Source organism: Ranitomeya variabilis, chromosome 1 (genome assembly GCF_051348905.1).
Source record: "Ranitomeya variabilis isolate aRanVar5 chromosome 1, aRanVar5.hap1, whole genome shotgun sequence".
In the NCBI taxonomy this organism is placed as follows: Eukaryota; Metazoa; Chordata; class Amphibia; order Anura; family Dendrobatidae; genus Ranitomeya; species Ranitomeya variabilis.
In genome coordinates, this window is record NC_135232.1 from 170,090,891 (window position 1) to 170,110,009 (window position 19,119).

The window sequence follows — 19,119 nt, forward strand, 5'->3', positions numbered from 1 at the left end:
TGAAAATAAAAAATCCTTTTTTTCCCCTCAAAAATGATTTTTTAGCCTGCAATTTTTTATTTTCTCAAGGGTAACAGGAGACATTGGACCCCAAAATCTGTTGACCAGTTTGTCCTGAGTACGCTGATACCCCATATGTGGGGGGGCACTGTTTGGGCACCCATCGGGGCTCGGAAGGGAAGGAGCGCCGCTTGGAATGCAGACTTTGATGGGATGGTCTGTGGGTGTCATGTTGCATTTGCAGAGCTCCTGATGTACCTAAACAGTAGAAACCCCCCACAAGTGACCCCATTTTGGAAACTAGACCCCCCAAAGAGCTTATTTAGATGTGTGCTGAGAACTATGAACCCCCAACTGCTTCACAAAAGTTTATAATGTAGAGCCATGAAAATAAAATCATATTTTTTCCACAAAAATGATCTTTTCACCCCCAAATTTTTACTTTCACAAGGGTAACAGGAGAAATTGGCCCCCAAAATGTATTGTGCAATTTATGCTGAGTACACTGATACCCCATATGTGGGGGAGACCATTGTTTGGGCGCATGGCTGAGCTCGGAAGGGAAAGAGCACCGTTTTGGAATGCAGACTTTGATAGAATGGTCTGCGGGCGTTATGTTGCATTTGCAGAGCCCCCAATGTACCTAAACAGTAGAAACCCCCCACAAGTGACCCCATTTTGGAAACTAGACCCCCAAGGAACTTATCTAGATGTGTGGTGAGAACTTTGAATGCCCAAGTGCTTCACAGAAGTTTATAATGCAGAGTCGTGAAAATAAAAAATATTTTTTTTTTTCCACAATAAAGATTTTTTAGCCCCCAAGTTTTTATTTTCACAAGGGTAACAGGAGAAATTGGACCCCAAAAGTTGTCCAATTTATCCCGAGTACGCTGATGCCCCATATGTAGGGGTAAACCACTGTTTGGGCGCATGGCAGAGCTCAGAAGGGAGGGAGCACCATTTGACTTTTTGAGCGCAAAATTGGCTGTGGCGTTTAGAGACCCCCTGATGTACCTACACAGTGGAAACCCCCCAATTCTAACTCCAACCCTAACCCCAACACACCCCTAACCCTAATCCCAACCCGATCCATAATCCTAATCACAACCCTAACCCCCAAAACACCCCTAACCCTAATCCCAAAGCTAACCATAACCCTATTCAAAACCCTAAACCCAACACACCAATAATCCTAATCTCAACCCTAACCTCAAAACTTAACCCTAATCCCAATACACCCCTATCCCTAATCCCAACCCTAGCCTTAACCATAATCCCAAACCTAACCCTAATCCCAAATGTAACCCTAATGCCAACCCTAATCCAAACCCTAATCCCAACTCTAACCCTAACTTTAGCCACAACCCTAGCCCTAACCCTAACTTTAGCCCAAACCCTAACTTTAGCCCTAAACCTAGCCCCAACCCTAACCCTAGCCCTAACCCTAATCCTAGCTCTAACCCTAACCCAAGCCCTATCCCTAGCCCTAACCCTAACCCTAAGGCTATGTGCACACGTTGCGGAATTTGCTGCGGATCCGCAGCGTTTCCGCAGCAGTTTTCCATGAGTTTAGAGTACAATGTAAACCTATGGGAAACATAAAACGCTGTGCCCATGCTGCGGAAAAAAACACGCAGAAACGCAGCGGTTTACATTCCGCAGCATGTCCATTCTTTCTGCGGATTCCGCAGCGGTTTTACACCTGCTCCATAATAGAAAACCGCAGGGGAATCCGCACAAAAACCGCGGTACATCCGTACGCAGGAAAAACGCAGCGTTTTGGCCCTGCAGATTTATCAAATCCGCTGCGGAAAAATTTGCAGAGAACCATTCTACGTGTGCACATATCCTAACCCTACCCCTAACCCTAATTGGAAAATAGGAATTCATACATTTTTTTAATTTTATTATTTTTTCCTTACTAAGGGGGTGATAAAGGGGGGGGGGGGTTATTTACTATTTTTTTTACTTTGATCACTGTGATAGGATCTCACAGTGACCAAAATAAAACAAGTGGAATAATCTTCCTCTGCCGGCCGGCAGATCATGGCGGGCGCACTGCGCATGCGCCCGCCATTTTCTTACCGGAGCAAGAAGCCGGCGGCCAGCAGAAGAAGCAAGAGGACCCAGGGACACCGGTAAGTATAACAGGGTCCCCGAATCCCCCTATATCTCTGTCCTCTGATGTGCGATCACATCAGAGGACAGAGAATGACAACGCTTTTTTTTTTTTTTGCGGTCGCCGGTAAACATTTAATTACCGGCGATAGCAAAACAGGGGTCGGTAAAAACCGACCTCGATCATGTTCTTTGGGGTCTCGGCTACCCCCGGCAGCCGAGATCCCAAAGATCTTCTGGGTGCCGGGCGGCGGGCGCACTGCGCATGCGCCCGCCATTTTTTCCCCGGAAAAAAATGGCGGCGCCCATTGGGAGCCACGAGGAGCACCGGGGGAGATAGGTGAGTATTGGGGGGCTATCGGGGACCCCATTTCTCTGTCCTCCGATGTGACAGAGAAATTAAATGGCAAATCGCGTTTTTTTTTTTGTTGCGACCGCCGGTAAACGGTAATTACCGGCGATCGCAACTCGGGGGTCGGTAAAAACCCCCCGAATCATGTTCTCTGGGGTCTCGGCTACCCTCGGCAACCGAGACCCCAGAGAAAATCCGACTCTGGGGGGGCGCTATTCACTTTTTCCACAGCGCCGTTAATTAACGGCGCTGTGGTTTAAGAACCTTTAGCGGCCGCCGTTAAAAGGCGTATCGGCGGTCGTTAAGGGGTTAATTACCGGCTGCATGAAGAGGATTTACACGTATAAAATACATATATAAAAGTACAATAAACCAATTAACCCCTTTAGTGATCACTAATACGTCTTTTTACTGACCTGAGATATAAGAGAATAGCTTCCCCGTATAGATGACAATCCAGCAGTTGTCAGCTATACACTATAGTTGAGAACTTGCTGCATCAGCCACAATCAGTGTTTACACCAACCATGGCTGTTTAACCCCTTAAATGCTGCTGTCAGTAGGGACTACAGCATCTAAATGGTTAAGAAAGTGCTGAGGTTCCCTCTTTAACCGCATTGGCACCTTGAGATCTTGATCGTGTGGTCCAGATATTTGGCCATGAACTGCCATGGCAAACAACGGCCTTAGAGTCTGCCAGCTATAGCAGCCTGTTCGGAAGCTATCAAAATTTAGGTGGCAAAATAAGTGTTTTCATTCCTGACATGTCACTGCATTAATTCCTGAAAAGCACCTGAAGGATTAATAAACTACCTGAAAGCAATTTAGAATATGCTGAGGGGTGTGGTTTTAAAATGGTATCACTTTTAGGAGTTTCCAATATGTAGGACCCCCAAAGTCACTTCAAAACTGAACAGGTCCCTATAAAAACAAGTTTTGTAAATTTCCTTGAAAAAATGAAAAGTTACCGCTAAAACCTTCTAAAATGCTAACAAAATAAAACAACATTTTACAAATGGTGCTGATGTAAAGCAGACATTAGTGAAATGTTATTTATTAATGTGTTTCTATGGTACGACTATCTGGATTAAAGGGATAATTATTCAAAGTTTGAAAATTGCTAATTTTTTACATTTTTGTCAAAGTTCTGATATTTTTAAAATTAAAGCAAAACATATCAACCTAAATTGATCATTATCATAAAGTAGAATATGTCACGGAAAAAAATCAATCTCAAAATCAATGGGATATGTTGAAGAATTTCAGAGTTATTACTACATAAAGTGACATGTCAGATTTAAAAAAAATTAGCCCTGTCATTAATGGGTTAACAGTAACAGACTTGTACAGAAGGAGAGCACACTTGTGGGCTTACAATCTACAAGGTATTGGCGAAGGAGAAAGTAAATTAAGGTCAGTGACCCTGAGTCTCAGACAAGGCTGATTCAGAGACTGATAGGACAGTCCGGATACACGGAATACTCAGGTAGGCACACGTTCATACACACGGGTCTCGTACACTGATTAAGGTATTGGCTGCACACGAAGCGGGGGATGAGGTTCAGACACTGGTCACACAGGGAACAAGGGTTCAGGTTGAAGACTGGCCAAACAAGGACCAGGGACTACGGGTACAGGACACGGGACGCACCAGGAACAGGGAGACCTCACAACTCACTAGTAGACCACTACACACTACCTAATGATACTTGTAGCTTCGGCACCTCTCTACTGGGTAGGGTGCCTTTTATACTAAATGCCTCCCAGCCATTGGCTGGGGCCATTTTACAATGAGCATGCACTAGGTGCGCCGCTGGGAAGTACCGCATGCACAACACATGGAAGCAGGAAGCATACCGAGGACCATGCCGTGTGGCCAGAGGTGGGGGGGAGGCACGCCAACAGCGGTGTTACAAAGAGAAAATGATTTGTAAGCAGAAATGTCTCATGAATCTTCCTAAAAGTACTGTTATACAATATACTTACTACGTAGTGCATAGACCATTCCAACATATTTCCTTCAAACCAGAGGGACCCAACTTAAATCTCGTGGAGTTATTACCATCTCAACTTCTAACGGCCAAGACAGAAATAACTCCACTGAGGCTCCGACCAATTGAGGTTGGATTATGGCAACTTCCTAGAGCAGTTAAGCTACACAGTTACCGTACACAGTTTCAGTATATCTGGCTGTGCTAGGCTGGATAGAGTTATTTCAGTCTCAGCCATGAAAGGCATAACTCTTCATAAGAAACATGACAGCTAGTTCATGCTGCCCAAACTAGCAGCATGAACCAGAGACTGGCTATATAATTTCAGACAGGTAAGTTTCATTGTGAAACATTATGGTTTTTCAGCAAAAAAAAACAAAACAAAAAAAAACTGCAAACATTTAGAAGCCTGCTGAGGATCTTGCAGTTTGGGCAACTAGTCCAAAAGACAAGTAATTGATGGTTCTCTCCGCCCCACTGAATGACAGGTCTCTCCCCTTATATCCACTAGGCTTCTTAGACTAGTCACCTGTGCCACATGGTAGGTTTTCACCTGTACCACATGGTAGGTTTTATGCCGCTGTATTTTAGAGTAAAACATACCACACTTCAATGATGGAGTTGCATGAATGAATGAATCAGCTGTCAGGTACCTTTAAAAGGGGGTTATCCACTACTCAGATGACCCCTTCTCAATAACTATGTTTTCCCCCAAGTAAAATAACAACAACTATACTCACATTTGGTGCAATTCCATTGGTGTCAGTACTGGCTCTCCCAGGGATCGAGTGAGACAACAATCCCTGAGGCCAATCAGTGCTTCATTCACTCTCCCCAACCTTGGACGCACCACATACATTCAGAGGAACAGAGCGCTGCTTCTGAAGCAGATTGTTATCTCACGTGACCCCTACAGCAGGTGTCAAACTGCATTCCTCGAGGGCCGCCAACAGATCATGTTTTCAGGATTTTCCTTAGCATTCCACAAGGTGCTGGAATCATTCTGTGCAGGTGATTAAATTATCACCTGTGCAATACACGGAAATCCTGAAAACATGACCTGTTGGCGGCCCTCGAGGAATGCAGTTTGACACCTCTGCCCTACAGCCAATGTCAAGCTATTTCTGTGCGGATATCGCAGGAACGGCGCCAGCAACGGAGGTGAGTATAGGTGTTATTTTACAAGGGGCAAACATTGGGATTGAGAATGGGTTTCCGAATAGTAGACAATCCTTTTAAGGACCAGAATGCCTTACATGGTAATGTTATTAATGAGACCTCAGTGTCCACTTACTGGTGTCCGAGTTTTTCAGCTTCACGGATAAATTCAGCTTTTTTTGCTTGTTTCAGCTTCCAGATGTGAGCATTATCACCACCAGGAATAGAAAAACTACCATCATCCTGCAAAAATACAAATGCATCAGAAACGTCTCATGGTCAAATATCAATGTCAGAACATTTTTTCAGTTTGTTTTCCAACAGAAGCAAATGTTTCTTTGGTGTTTTTTACAATAATTATTTAGCGGAAATACCAGCTTTTTGTAGCAGTTTTACATGTCTTAAAACAAGTTGGCCAGATGTTAGGTGAAAGTCAACATAAAAAATGTGGAGAAAAAAAGACAGAAAAGCGCTCCTTGTGAATAGGCAACCGCAGAAGACAAGGACCAAGTAGATTTTGCTCACTGGATAGGAGCTGCACTGCTGTACTGAATAAGCACTCTTGGAAGAGGTGTAAGATGGATGGCTTCCCCGCTCAGCTGCCGCACCGACCGTTAGCTCCCCACTCTCACCGGGCAGGAGCTACACCGCTGTACTGAATAAGCATACTCTTGGAGGAGGTGTATGACGGACGGCTTCCCCGCTCAGCTGCCGCACCCACCGTTAGCTCCCCACTCTCAGCGGGCAGGAGCTGTACCACTGTACTGAATAAGCACACTCTTGGAGGAGGTGAAAGATGGATGGCTTCCCCGCTCAGCTGCCGCACCGACCGTTAGCTCCCCACTTTCACGGGGCAGGAGCTGCACTGAATGAGAACACTCTTGGAGGAGGTGTATGATGGATGGCTTCCCCGATCAGCTGCTGCACCGACCCTTAGCTCCCCACTCTCACCGGGCAGGAGCTGCCCCGCTGTACTGAATAAGCACACTCTTCGAGGAGGTGTATGATGGATGGCTTCCCCGCTCAGCTGCCGCAAAGACTGTCGGTTCCCCACCCTCACTGGACAGGAGCTAGAGATACAATTCAAGAGGAAAAAGAAGGAGGCACATATGTTCCGGGTGCTGCAATGGAGACCAGACTATTCACAAGATGAGACGTTTAATGGCACTAAGCATTTCAGGAATAGTCCGTCCCTGAAACCTGTAGGGCCATTAAATGTCTCATCCTGTGAATAGCCTGGTCTCCTCCATCGCAGTGCTCGGAATGTATCAGCCCCTTACTTTTTCCTTCTGAAACATAAATGTAACCCACAAGCTTTTTTGCTTGTGCAGTCCATTCATTTTTGGGTACTTTGCATTTATCTAAATATGCAACATGCTTTCGGTTTGTGTTTTTTTTTACTAGTATTTTCTCATATGCTTCTTTAAAGTACATGAAAAACTCCATAATGTTTAAAAAAAATGCATTAAATTTCCTTTTAAGCCAGATAAAAAGAAAATGTGAAGAAAGCTGAAAGAGGTTTTACTAAAATCAAAATGTATCACCTATCCACAGGACAGACAAACGATAAATCCCTGATGACTGGGATCCCATAAAATGGACCCCCACAAAAAAGAGGATGTCACTTTTTTGAAGCTCCAAGCTAGACAATGAACATTCAAAAAAACCCAACACTTTACAACTAGCGATGAGTGAATGTGCTTGGATAAGGTGTTAAGGTGTAATGGATTATCTTCGGGATGCTGGAATACAATCCCTGCACGTGTTGCGGCTGTCAAACAGACGCGAGACATGCAGCCACAGTGACTGAAACATATTATTTGGGCACGCCAAAGACACTCTACTAGCACTCGAGCATGCTGGGATAACATCTTATCCAAGCAAGCTCGCTCATCACCATTTACAACCTCTCCTACAACACGCAAAAAAAGAAACATTTCCTGAAGAGGTTACCACTTGAAAGATTTTTTTGTTAATAAACTTCTCAAAAAATGTAGTGTATAGCCTCATAATTCTCAATTTTGTATCCACTTGTGTGTTTGCCTGCAAAAACTGGACCAAAAACAGCAAGTGTGCTTTTAGCCTTAGGTCAATTTCGTACAAGTACCTGGCCGAATAATTGTCTGATCACCCAAAAACCATCATATGGACCTAGGACCGTTAAGTGTACATAGGATGGAAATTAAGCAGAACACACACAACAAAAAAATCCACTGTAAATCTGCGAAAATAATTGCATGCAGATTTTGAGAGGATTTCTTCCTATACATTTCACACAGGGAAATCCGTTGTGGAAATCTGCAGCACGAATTGCCATGATGTGAATTAGGCTACGTTCACATTTGCGTTGTGCGCCGCAGCGTCGGCGCCGCAGCGCACAACGCAAACAAAAACGCGGCAAAACGCACGCTAAAACGCTGCGTTTTGCGCCGCATGCGTCGTTTTTGGCCGAAAGTTGGACGCAAAAAAAATGCAACTTGATGCGTTTCTTGCGTCCAACGCTTGCGGCCATGCGGCGCTAAACGCAGCACAACGCATGTCCATGCGCCCCCATGTTAAATATAGGGGCGCATGACGCATGCGGCGCCGCTGCGGCGCCCGACGCTGCGGCGCTGACCGCAAATGTGAACGTAGCCTTAAAGAGGTACAAATAGGTACTACATGCCCCATGGGAAATGAAAGCATGCTGTACCGACCGGCGGAGCCAGCACTGGGTCCTCCGGAGGCAGAGAGCAGCAGCAGCTCACAGGTCAGTGTCATCCGCAGGAAGTGAGCATGAAGCGGCCAGTGATTGGTTGCAGGGTTCATGTGCCATGACATCACAAGCCCCAGGAGATCCGGCGCCAACATCAGAGGGCGGACAGATGCTTTTCTTTCACATGGGTGGTGAAGTGATTGAGAAAGGGCTGGCAGTAGTGGATGCCATGTTCACACACTACATTTTTTGTTTGGGAAAAATTCAACATGTATCTGCAAATTCTGCAGCAGAAATCAGGATTAACCGTCACTTTCTGCCACAGATTTGCCGTGTGACGTGCAGCGGATCTGCAGGATTAATGAAGCTTTTGAAAGAAATCTGCTCCAGAAACCTCCTCACTGTAAGGTATGTGCACACGTTGCGTATTTGCTTGCAGAAATTTCTGCAAGATTTCTGCATCTCTTGGCAGCAAAAACGCTCCGGAAAAATACGCTGTGTTTTTGGTGCACTTTTGCATGTGGTTTTTTCATGTGCATTCAATGGGTCAAAAACGCAAAAAGAATTGACATGCTGCAGAAAAAAACGCACTGCAAATACAAACGGAAATTTACTGATCATGTGCACAACACTTCAGGACTATCATTGAATTACCTTGCTTAAGTATTCCATTGCGTGTTTTGACCATTTACGCACAGAAAAAAAAAAAAGCTGTGAAAATGCATCAAATACGCAACGCGCGCACATAGCCTAAGGCTATGTGCGTACATTGAGTATTTGCTTGCAGAAATTTCTGCAAGGTTCCTGCATCTCTTGGCAGGGAAAACGCTGCAGAAAAAAAACTCACGTTTTTGCATGCGTTTTTGTACAGCAATTAATGCTTTTTTGTGCTAAATAAAGACATAAAAAAAAGGTTTTGTGATGTAATTTCTTGGTTCAACACCACCATTTCATGCTGATGTGTGGGGTAATGGGATTAGGGCTTGGTGCCAGCAGCTGTCATTGATACCTAGCTCTGGGCTTAAGGTACCTTCACACTGAACAACGATAACGATAGCGATCCGTGACGTTGCAGCGTCCTGGATAGCGATATCGTTGTTTGACACGCAGCAGCGATCAGGATCCTGCTGTGACATCATTGGTCGGAGCTAGAAGGCCAGCACCTTATTTCGTCGCTGGATCACCCGCTGACATCGCTGCATCGGCGTGTGTGACGCGGATTCAGCGATGTCTTCACTGGTAACCAGGGTAAACATCGGGTTACTAAGCGCAGGGCCGCGCTTAGTAACCCGATATTTACCCTGGTTACCATTGTAAATGTAAAAAAAACCAAACACTACATACTTACATTCCGGTGTCTGTCTCGTCCCCCGGCGTCCGCTTCCCTGCACTGCCCGGCACTGCCGCCGGCACTCAGGAGCGGAGTGTGCAGCTGCATGTATTTCTATGCAGCTGCACGCTCCGGTCCCGAGTGCCGGCGGCAGTGTCGGGTATTAGGAAGACATTAAGACATTAAGAAATGAGGTGACATTAAGCCCGGTTAATAATGGCGAGGCGTCAATAAGACGCCTATCCATTATTAATCCTAGTAAAGTGTAAATAAAACACAGACGCTAGAAAAAGGATTTTAATGAAATGATTACACACACTTTTTGACCATATCTTTATTGTACGCTGAATCCTCTTGAAGACCCTCGTCCTGCAAAAAAAAAAAAAAAAACCAAATTCATACTCCCTGTCCGCAGATATCCCATAACGAGTGTCCCACGACAAGTCCAGCTCTGCTACATCTGGATGCCTGACATCCAGACATAGCAGAGCTTGTAGATGATTGCTGGAGATAACTCTCCAGCGATCACCTACATTCTAGCACTCACGGTCAGCTGACCGTGAGAACCAGCCTAGTGTGACTGGAGATAACCCCCGGTCACGTGCACGGCAGTTCTCGCGGTAAGCTAAGTTATCGCAAGAACTTATCTTACCGCGAGAACTGCAGTGGACGCGGGGCTTCCGGCGGCGGGACAGGTAAGCCGGCATGTGACATGCATAGCAAGCTGCTGGTTTCACATTTGCGGTTGTGTACGCAGTGTTTCTTCCGCATGCGTTGTGTATTCCTATATTTAACATTAGGGACGCATGTGTCTGCGATCGGTTGCGTTTTGCCGCGTTTGACGACGCATGCGTCGTTTCGTCGTCTGGGGTTTGGCGCGGTAAACGCTACATGTAGTAATTTTAGAGGCGTCAATTTCCCGCCTAGAAACGTATGCGGTTTTTAGCGGAAGGACTGTGGCAAAAAAACGCTGTCTATGTGAACGCATGCGTTCGCAAGCACATGCGGTTGCTTGCGTTTGTGAACGCATGCGTTGCATCACAGGAAAACATGTCAAGACACTGATTAGCCACCCCCCACATACCATCTGATAAAAGGAGGGAGTGGGCATTTGCAGGTCACTATATAGCAGACTGGGAAGCAGACCAGACAGAGGAAAGCACCTTGGAGGAAACAAGACTCTGAACAATGTGAGTATATCAAAGCCAATGCATTTATTTTCTATTTTCTGTCTCTATATGTCCTAATTTCTGCCATTTTTTTCTTTCTGCATGCATCAGAATGTCATCTTTTTCTGAGGAGGAGCAACGTCCTGGGCCTGCACAAGCCGAACATGTCAGTGAAGTGAGTACTCACCTCCTCAGATTGGTAAGTATTCACTGTCACATCTACACGTGACAATTTTTTTTCCCTTTTTTTAGAGCACTTCTTCCACTGCGGCAGAGGCTGAGCAGGAGCAGCGAGTTCACGGTCGGGTGGCAAGGCGGCAGCGTGTAAGTATACCTGGCTGACTGTTTATTGTATCCTCACTTTACTATTCTTGAATGTTCATTTCTTTACTGTCCTCTTTCTTTACCTTTTTCTTTTCGACTCCTTTTTTTTCTTGACTTAATATTCATGCCAGTTTTCTGCCTCTGTTTTCTTTCTTTTCCTTATGTTAATCTCTCAAACATTAATGTCTTTTTTATTTTTTAGGTTTCAGAACGGGATGAGGACCTCATTGAAAATGACCTCCTAATCTCCCTGGTCCGTTAGCGAGTCCCGTTGTGAGACACATGAATTCCACAGCACTCGGACAACGTGACGATCCGGCGGCTATGGAATGAGGTGGCCAAAGCGATGTGGGATGGCTGGGACAACACCCCAACTCGGGTCCGAAATGCATTTTGTAAGTATTGCAATGCAGTGTGCTGCAGCGGTGACCTTGGCCGGGATCACACAACTGTGTGTGATGAGAGAAACTCTCAGGAGTTTCTCTCATCACACACAGTTGTGTGATCACGGCCAAAAGTCCATTGTCTAACCATTCTTTTTGTTTTTTCAACAGTGCTCAAAGTCAAAACACGTTGGCGTTCGATGAAAGATCGCTTCAACAAGGACCTTCGTCAAGAGAGCCGGCTTGCTAGTGGTTCGGAAGCAAGGATCCGAAAATATAAATACCACCGCATTCTGGCATTTTTGAGACCGGTCGTTGCCCAGAGAACGTAAGTATTTTTTTGGTGAATTAGGTTGTGTTGTATTGCCCTAATCTGTATGTTTCTATTCCACAGGAGTTGGCGTTTTGTAAATGTTTGGTATTATTTTTTTTTTCTTTTTTCACAGCACATGGAGCAGCACTCTTGACCCTGGTTCTGGAGCGGTCCTTCATCAGACAGCCACGGACCCGTCCCAGCCATCCAGCAGCGCTGCAGCAAGTGGCCCTGCCACACAAACTGGAGATCATGAAGCTGGTCCACCAGGTGTTCCCCTTTCGAAGTCCTCTGCCCCTTTTTTTTGGGCTCTTCCGGGCAGCGGCAGAGGGCCTCGGACAGGCCAATCATGCCAGAGTTTTTGCACTTGAGCTCGGTCTTTCATGATGGACTCAAGGCGATGGGTGACTGACTGGATACTGCCATTAGCCATATAAATACACGCATCTAGGAGGTCACCAAAAGCCTTGACCAAGTGAAAGCCGACCTCCAGAGGCCAGCAAATCATTTTTTTAATCAAATTGAACAGGGCATGTCGGAACACCTTACTCCTGATCTCCAGCTTAGTGTCATGCAGGTCTGCAATGCTGCTTACGTGCAGGCTATGCAGCAGAGTCTGTATTTTCAGCAGACAGTGGCGGCATATCCACCTGTGCCAACACTGTCACGCTTGACCTCAATGCCGAGCTCTGCTGCATACCACTGCACGGCCACCTCCATTCCAAGCACACTGCCGGACACCACTACAGCACCACCACCATGCCAAGTGCTGTTGGACAGCCCACTGCCACCACCATGACAACTGCTGCTCCAGCTTGGACCTCCTCCACTGCCACCACCATGCAGCAGCAGGACCCTGGCATGGCCTTTCGCTCTACGAGCACAATGTACTCTGGCATGGCTGTACGCTCTACGAGCACAATGGACTCTCTGGCATGGCCTTCCGCTCTACGAGCACAATGGACTCTGGCATGGCCTTCCGCTCTATTAGCACAATGGACTCTGGCATGGCTGTACGCTCTACGAGCACAATGCAGCAGCCGGGCCCTGACAGGTCACCCACGACCAGGCCGCAACAAATGAGCCCACCGAGGCTCCCCAGACCATGTAGATCCAAAAAAGGGAAAACAAAAGAAAAAACAGCGTACTATCTGTATTCCCCCCCATCACCTCCCAATGTGTCTGTAATGTCAGGTTTGTCTCACCCTTCCAGTGTGTTTCAGGCCTCTCATGTGTCAAGTCCACCCCCGAACTCCCAGACCCCACTACTTTAATTGCCCCTTCTCCTGCCACCCCTGCGTCGTCCACACTTAGCCAGGCCTCACAGCTACACCCCCCCCCAGTTCCATCACTCTACCCCAAGCAGGCGCAGTTAATTTTTTTTTTTTTGTTAAAAAATAAATAATGTTTTTTGCTCCCAATGTTTGGTTATTTGTGTATTTCGCCGCCGGCAACACACACCGCTGCGCCTAATAAAACACTGCGCCGCACACTATATTTTTTTGCCAACTCATAGATCCAGTAGTTATTAAGTACAACACTGCAGCTTTGTGTATTTGGTATAGAGCTATGAGGTGGCAAAAAAAAATATAACTTGTATTTTCTCCATAATCTCTTCAGTCTGATTAATCTGTGTTGCAGACTGAAGAGAAAATGGTGGTAATACAAAGCAGAACTATACTCAACAGGTCATATATCATAAATAGTGAGTTCATGATGTACAAAACTCTGCGTCTTGAACTCATTATTTATGACAACCGACCTGGTGAGTAGAGAACTGCTGTGTATAACCTCCATTTTTTCTTCAGCGTACGTAATCTATTTCACGCAAACTGAAGAGACGATGGAGGTCATACAAGGCATATCTATACTCACCTGGACATGTGTCAGAAATAGTGAATTCATGAGGCTGTTATTTGTGCATCATGAATTCATTATTTGACACCTGACTTGATGAGTGTAAATCTGCTTTGTATTATACCTCCATCGTCTCTTCAGTCTGCGTCCAATAGATACTGCAGAACAGAATCAGGACGTAATGATGTCAACTACCTTATCACTAGCAACCTAAGTGTTTTTTAGAGGAAATACATAGGAGACTCGGTCAAGATATCAAAACACGAAGTTTATTAACAAAAAATATTAGTAACATTTAAAACATAACTGGTACAGACCCAAACCCAACAGGACATTTTACACAATATTGTCTTGCCATGCCACACGTCCAATATCAGAATCAAAATAGGCAGCAAATTGGTCCCGCATGTGGCCAACTTCAACAGTTGACCGCAGCGGGTGATGCTGGTAATCTGGCAATGGGTTTGCAACTGGTTCATCCATTTCAATGTTGGGTCGCTCCTTAGCCATTATGTAAATTGTGGAGAACCACACAGGCTTTGACCACCTCATCGATTGTCTCCATTTTTAGATTAATGGCTGTCGCAAGAATGCGCCATTTTGAGACAAGAATCCCAAAGGTACACTCCACTGTTCTTCGGGCCCTGGTCAGTCTGTAGTTATAAATCCTTTTAGTGTGGTTCAAGTCCCAACTGGAATATGGCTTCAGCAGGTTTTCACACATCTGAAAGGCCTCATCCCCAACCATAACAAATGGCATCGGTGGGCCTTGAGTGTTGGGGAGAGGTTGTGGCAGCGGAAAATTAAAATTTCTTCCATACACACGTTGGCCCATATCCGAGTTCTTGAAAGTCTGTGAGTCAGTCCCATGGCCAAAAGCTCCAATGTCCACGGCGATGAAGGGACAGTCCACATCTGCTATTGCCATGAGAACTGAAAAATATTTTTTGTAGTTGAAGTACTCCGATCCAATTCTGGTGGGTTTGATAATGCGTATGTGCTTTCCATCCACCGCTCCCAAACAGTTGGGGAAATCGCACACACTCCAGAATTTTTCAACAATTTCAATCCACATGTCCTCCGTGGGTAGGGGTATGAACTCATCCCGGAGAACATTCCACAAAGCGGTTTTTCCTTCATTTGCGGTTTAAATGCTGCGGATTCTAATGCAAATGTGACACTAGCCTAACGCAGTTTCTACGCATTTCACTAATCATTAGATGCGATTTTATCGCATCTAATGATTATCTATGGGAAATTTACGGCACGGCGACGGAGCGTCTTCGCAGTGTAAACAGACATGCTGCGTTCCGAAAAGACGCGCCGCATGTCCGTTACACGGGTCTGCCGCCTGGCTTTTTTAACGCATAGTGGAGACGGGATTTCATGAAATCCCCTCCACTATGCTGTAACATCTGGACGCTAGCTGTCACCCCAAAAATCGAAGATGAGCTGTGGCCATCGGCATCAGGGGCTTATCTACAACATTCTGGAATGCTGTAGATAAGCCCCCGATGTAACCTGAAAGATGAGAAAAATATAGTTCTTACCGATAACGGTATTTCTCTGAGCCCATGACGGCACCACGGAGAGAGGGGATCCGCCCACCAAGGACAAGAAACCTACAGATAAAAAGGGCGGTACCACTCTCCCGCATCAGTTGTTTACTAGAGAACAATGGGAGACTATGGAACAGCTTATTAGTTTCAATATTACTTAACTTAATTGAGATACCGCGTGACCTATCATAAAATAAACTATGGCACTATATTAATGTGCACACCCATGAGTGAAGGGAGGGAATGTACAGGTGCCGTCATGGGCTCAGAGAAATACCGTTATCGGTAAGAACTATATTTTTCTCTGTCGCCCATGACGGCACCACGGAGAGATTTCATAGATTTGTACATTCAGGGAGGGACCACCGCTTCCAGAACCCTTTACCGAAAGTAAGGTCCGAAGAGGAGATAAGGTCCAATCTATAGTGCCTATAGAATGTGGAAGGTGATGACCAAGTAGCAGCTCTACATATCTGGTCAATCGAAGCTCCGGCCTTCTCGCCCAAGAAGCTGCCACTGCTCTCGTTGAGTGAGCCTTGACCTCCCCGGAAATAGACATTCCACTTGATGAGTATGATAGGCTGATAGCATCTGTGATCCATCTCGCCAGAGTAGCTTTGGAGGCTTTTTTCCCCTTCCAGGGATCCTGAAAGCACACAAAAAGAGAGGCATCCTCCCTATTCTCTCTGGTGGCTTCTAAGTACTACGTGAAGCATCTCCTGACATCTAGTGTATGCAATGATTCCTCCTCCCTATTTTTAGGGTTAAGACAAAAGGAGGGAAGAGATATCTCTTGAGTTCTGTGGAACCGGGATGCCACCTTCGGGAGGTATGCAGGATCTATTTTGAGAGTAACCCTATTCTCTAAAAACAGTGTATGAGGAGGGTTAGAAGGTAGTGCCTGTATGTCGCTTATTCTACGAGCAGATGAAAGGGCGACGAGCAGGGATGTTTTGAGGGATAGGAGTTTTAATGGGAAGATCAAACCAATAACAGTTAGTACATGGATAATGGCAGAGCATTAGGATGTACACACATTACTCATCCAGGAGATCACGTCTATTCCGAATCCTTAGGTGTCTAAACCCCAAACAAGGGTTGGATATTATTGCAACTAAGGAATACACAATCCGGCAGGTAATATTTCCCAACATTACCAGAGTTGGCCTCTCATTAGAAACGCTGAAAGGGAAACGTGGATCATCGCTCCTATTTTACTGACATTACACACATATACATATCCTAAAAGGCAAGCTTGTCAGTGTTATCAGCCATGGAGGGAGTAACCATACTCCATGGCTAGAGAAAAACAGGATTCTTCCCACCAGAGAGGTGCTGATTCGCCACAAGGTGCCAAAGGCAGACATGCCATCCCTGGTAACCATAGTACAATAGACTTATGGGACGGGAATCTGTCTACTGGATGTTAATCAAGGAAACCAGCCTGATTGTCACATGTGGAATTGTTAAGGATTTTTTCCTTCCACCTCTTGGTATTCTCTGCTCCCAGGACAGTAGTATGTCCCTTTATAGGTTGAGAAAAACTGTTCCATACGGAAGAACTGCTAATTTACTCAGCCAATTCAAGCAAAGCTCAGCTAAGCCCTGTTGTAAAGAATGAATCAACAGAAGTTGGAACTGGGTACAAAACCACTAGGACTCTATAAGCCAAAGTTGGGGCCCAAGACAAAAATGTGAAATGGTAGATCCACGATATACCTTGTGCGTGGCTGCATAACCTAAATCAGAAGGTCTAACCCAGAGCCAAAAAAGAAAATACCAAGCCCGAAGTACTAGGAAGCACAGAGGTACTATGATACTAATGATACCCCCTAAGGCACAGGGGCACTGAAGCAATAAGATGCCCGTAAGAACACATCTTGATGCATGGAGGGGCTATGCATCAATGTGCAATGTGAAGCAAAAAAGCACAATGAAGCACCACGATGCAATATAATGCAATACAATGTATAAAGGCAATATGAAGCACTAAGATGCGACATGATGCACTGAGGCACTGTGAACTATGATGCACACAGGCAATATGAAACACTATAATACAACATGAAGCACAGAGGCACTATGATGCAATATGATACACAGAGGCACTCGATATGATGCATAGAGGCACTAAGATGCAACATGATGCAGAGGCACTCAATATGATGCATAAAAGCACAATGATGCAATATGAAGCAGAGGTACTCAATATGATGCATAAAGGCACTACAATGCAACATGCTGCACAGCGGCACTCAATATGATGCATAGAGGCACTGATGCAATATGAAGCACAGATGCACTCAATATGATGCATAAAGGCACTATGATGCAACATGATGCACAGAGGCTCTCAATATGATACGTAGAGGCACAATAATGCAATATGAAGCACAGAGGCACTCAGTATGATGCATTGATGCACTATGATACAATATGACACCCAGAGGCACTCAGTACGATGCATAGAGGCACTATGATGCAATACAACACGCAGAGGCACTCAATACGATGCCTAGAGGTACTATGATGCAAAATGATACATAGATGCATGCAATATAATGCATAAAAGCACTATGATGCAATATGATACACAGAGACATGCCATATAATGCATAGAGGCACCATGATGCAATATGATGCACAGGGGCACTTAGTATGATGTATAGAGGCACCATGATGCCATATGACGCACAGAGGCACTCAGTAAGATGCATAGAGGCACCATGCCGCAATATGATGCACAGAGGCACGCAATATAAGGCATAGAGGCACCATGATGTAATATGATACGTAGAGGCATGTAATATAATGCATAGAAGCACTATGATGCTACATGATACAGGGACACACGACATAATGCATAGAAGCAATATGATACACAGACACGCAATATAATGCAAAGAGGCACCATGACATGCAAGGGCACTCGGTAAGATGCATAGAGGCTCTAAGATGCAATATGACACACAGAGGCACTCAATACGATGCATAGAGGAAACATGATGCAATGTGTTGCACTCAATATAATGCATAAAAGTATCATGATGCCGTATGATATGGGGCAGCACGGTGGCTTAGTGGCCAGCCCTGCAGCGCTGGAGTCCCGGGCCCAAATCCCACCCAGGACAACATCCGCAAAGAGCCCGCATGCTCTCTCCGTGTTTGCGTGGGTCTCCTCCGGGCACTCCGGCCTCCTCCCACACCCCAAAGACACACCGATAGGAAATTCAGACTGTGAGCCCCACCGGGGACAGCGATGGCAAGGTCCGCAAAGCGCTGCGTAATATGTTAGCGCTATACAAAAACAAAGACCATTATTATTATTATATGATGTTCAGCCACACGCAATATAAAGCATAGAGCTACAGTCATGCTTGAAAATTGGCACATAGTTACAAGCAAAAGAGCAATCTCTCAGAGATACGGATAAGCCTCCACTCTGAATAGTACATCTCATTTGTCAGACTGACCCCACCCGAAGGAGCTAACTAATGAGTCGCAGCTGGAGGGCAGTCTTCATGGAGGCAAAGTGCTCCCAAATTGTCCTCCCAAGGCATAGAGTAGTTAAGTTGCAAAGAAAAGTGAGACACCTGTTTATCAGACCCCCCTCACAAAAAAAAAAAAAAAAGTGAAAACCATGCTTCCAAAGGTCACTTTTGAAGTCTAATCATAAGGCTCTGCGCAGACAAGACATGCAACTAACTTAAGGCAAATCATGAGATGTAGCCTGGACATATGGCCTTATTATAGCCTAGAGGTCCAAGGTCTGGCTGTGTATATGTGAAAACATACCTCACATATGAAGCTCTAGCACAGCTTTGCACAAAGGCATGAGCTATCAACAGAACATTCCACCATGCACTTACC

The 19,119-nt window shown here is 45.4% G+C and overlaps 1 protein-coding gene across 1 annotated transcript in view; it reads right to left on the reverse strand.

The window, feature by feature from the left end:
- CCDC112 (coiled-coil domain containing 112) overlaps window positions 1-19,119 on the reverse strand; it is an 80,623-nt gene that overhangs the window by 55,458 nt on the left and 6,046 nt on the right. Inside the window, exon 2 of the mRNA XM_077290571.1 lies at window positions 5,756-5,862. Within this exon, the coding sequence (XP_077146686.1) occupies window positions 5,756-5,862 (107 nt within the window). The remainder of the gene's footprint in view (window positions 1-5,755; window positions 5,863-19,119) is intronic.